The sequence below is a fragment of the Arachis stenosperma genome, chromosome 10 (assembly GCF_014773155.1).
Source record: "Arachis stenosperma cultivar V10309 chromosome 10, arast.V10309.gnm1.PFL2, whole genome shotgun sequence".
NCBI lineage: Eukaryota > Viridiplantae > Streptophyta > Magnoliopsida > Fabales > Fabaceae > Arachis > Arachis stenosperma.
In genome coordinates, this window is record NC_080386.1 from 129,898,871 (window position 1) to 129,901,531 (window position 2,661).

Genomic DNA, 2,661 nt, shown 5'->3' on the forward strand with positions numbered 1-2,661 from the left:
TTCTTCATTGCTCAGAAGATAAATTGATAGATACATACTTACATACATCTATCTATCTGCTGCAGTGTGTCTTGTGTAAGCTCCAGTGGTCCTGCTTCTCCTCTTCAGATCATCTCACAAAATCTAGGGTTTCTTAGCCTTTTTCTTTTTTTTTATATTTTTATTTTTTTTTATATATTTTTGGAATCAATTGGAAATTTTTTCAGATGTTTCCTTCCACTACTTACAGTTACAGCACTGGCCCTTACCCTTGCTTCCCTTCATCTTCTTCTTCATATCCTCTTTTTCCTTTTCTCAACCCTGAGAACAATGCTTCTTCTTCTTCTGCAACAACCGCCACTAACAACAACAACAATAATCTCCTTCATGATCCATCGCTCTGCGTTCCTTACATTCCAATCCCTGAAGCACTAACCAATTTGGCAACAGTTGTAGATAACACTACTAATCTTGCTGCATCTTCATCAATGCCCAAACAACAGGACCTCAACGGTGGCGGCGGTGCTCATCATCACTTCGGCATATCCAGTTTGCTCGCGAAGAAACCGGCGGTGGCGAAGAAAGATAGGCACAGCAAGATTTACACCGCTCAGGGGCTGAGGGACCGAAGGGTGAGGCTGTCGATCGAGATCGCGCGCAAGTTCTTCGATCTCCAAGACATGCTAGGGTTTGATAAGGCCAGCAACACGCTCGACTGGCTCTTCACCAAGTCCAAGAAAGCCATTAAGGAGCTTGCCAGGAGCAAGAACCACAGCGCCAGTGACGAAGCCGAAGCCGGTGCCGGCGCCGGTGCCAATAACAAGAGTTTCGCCTCGTCTTCTGACTGCGACGAAGATGACTTTGAAGTACTTTCTAGAAACAACCACCACCGCCACCAACAAGGGTTAGTTCGGTCTTTATTATCAGCAAATATTTAATTTAAATTATTCATCTATATAAAATACATATTAAAATATAAAAATATATATGAGCTAATTTTAATTTTTTAGAGTGAAAACTTAGGTGCAGTCGATTTTACGTGAAGTTGATAACTAAGAGCGGTTAGATAATTTGACACGACTTTCAACTATTAACTTCACGTGAAGTTATCTGACTTTTTACTATTTTTTATATGTGAATAAATTTTTTGTTAATTAAAATATCCGCTAATAATATTTGTTTGAATTTAAAATTATGTTTCTTAATTAATATTATTGGTGTTTGGACAACTTAGGTCAGATGCGAGGGAGAGGAAGCTGAAAAATGCACAACAGAAAGAAGCAAGTGCTTGTAATGTGAGGGCAAAGATGAAGGAGTCAAGGGAGAAAGCAAGAGCAAGAGCAAGAGAAAGGACTAGTAACAAGATGTGTAACAGCATAATGGGAAATTCTTCTTCTTCTTCCGGGAAGGTTCTAGAATTGAAGAAAAGATGCCCTGCACCTAGTGAAAACCCTCACCACCTTGGTGGTGCTGAAGTTTCACAAACTAGAGATGACTTCAACGTTATTGAGGAATCCATTGTGATCAAGAGGAAGTTGAAGCAGCCATCTATGATGTCATCCTCACATCACCATCACCATCACCACCACCAATTAAACCTTCCCATCCCTAACAATAATAAGGAAGCAAGTTTCAACAACAACAGCGATAATTACCATCCAGGAAACTACACCAATTTGTCACCAAATTGGGATAATGCTAATGGACCAGCCTCAACGGCTAATAACCGCTCCAACTTCTGTGCAATAGCCAGCATGAATCTCTCTACAGGTATGCATGTTTTTTGTAATCCGTAACCGAAATTGCGGATGTTAAAACTGTAATAACAATAATCTTCTACAGCTGTCAATTACGGTTATTACGGTTTCTAAATATTTATTTCTTTTTTTTTTTAGGGCTACAAATCTTTGGAAAGTCATGGGAGGAATGCACCAATCCATCACGTCTGCACTAGCCATGAAAGGTTTCTTAGTTTTCTTTTTTCTTTTATATTTTTAATTTTCTTTTCGGTATTATATGTTATCTGATTATCCGAAATGAACTCGATCTCTCTTAAGTCCCTTGTATTATCTCTTCCTCATGATTCCGCCATTGGCGTGTGTGACAGTTGCAAACAAAGGTTGCAGTGTGGCTTCGTATTATTATAATATATTTCACCATTTATATATTATTATTATCATTATTATTGTGATTATATATTTGGTTAATTAGTATATAACTATATATATTGCATGGATGAAATCATTTTCAACTTGGTGGTACAGAAGAATATTCTTGATCTTTCCAGATTTTTTTTGCAGTAGTTGTGGTTCGATCTGTTATATGCATGTGTTGGGAATGTATATCTTGCCATGATTTCTCAAACAAAAATGTTATTCCTATACTAAAATTATACTAAAATCAGCCATTAAAATCAGTCACTAATATATTTATGTATAAATATATGTGTGGTTTAATTTATTTTCAATGTATATTTATATTTCAATATATATTTTATACTGGTAGCTGACTTTGATGGCTGATTTTGGTATATATGTAATATTACTCATTTTCAAATTATGAGATAAAAAAAATTAAAATAAGTATTAAAAATTAATTTTTAATTAATTAATATTAGTCAATTTTTTTAATTGTAGTATTTTTTTAAAAAAGATTAAAGATTTACTATTTAAAATTTTAAAC

The 2,661-nt window shown here is 35.5% G+C and overlaps 1 protein-coding gene across 1 annotated transcript; it reads left to right on the plus strand.

Moving 5' to 3' along the window:
• Window positions 1–206: 206 nt before the first annotated feature.
• LOC130957733 (transcription factor DICHOTOMA-like) lies at window positions 207–1,933 on the plus strand. The gene is made up of 3 exons (XM_057884577.1): window positions 207–892; window positions 1,214–1,749; window positions 1,875–1,933. The coding sequence occupies exons 1-3, from the start codon at window positions 207–209 to the stop codon at window positions 1,931–1,933; spliced, it is 1,281 nt and encodes a 426-aa protein (XP_057740560.1).
• Window positions 1,934–2,661: the final 728 nt, after the last annotated feature.

Bases quoted from the DNA above. Each gene is read 5' to 3' on its own strand.
- LOC130957733 (XM_057884577.1), top strand. From the start codon at position 207: ATGTTTCCTTCCACTACTTACAGTTACAGCACTGGCCCTTACCCTTGC. The intron at 893-1,213 runs GTCTTTATTATC...TGGACAACTTAG, and splicing joins CACCAACAAGGGTTAGTTCG to GTCAGATGCGAGGGAGAGGA. The intron at 1,750-1,874 runs GTATGCATGTTT...TTTTTTTTTTAG, and splicing joins CAGCATGAATCTCTCTACAG to GGCTACAAATCTTTGGAAAG.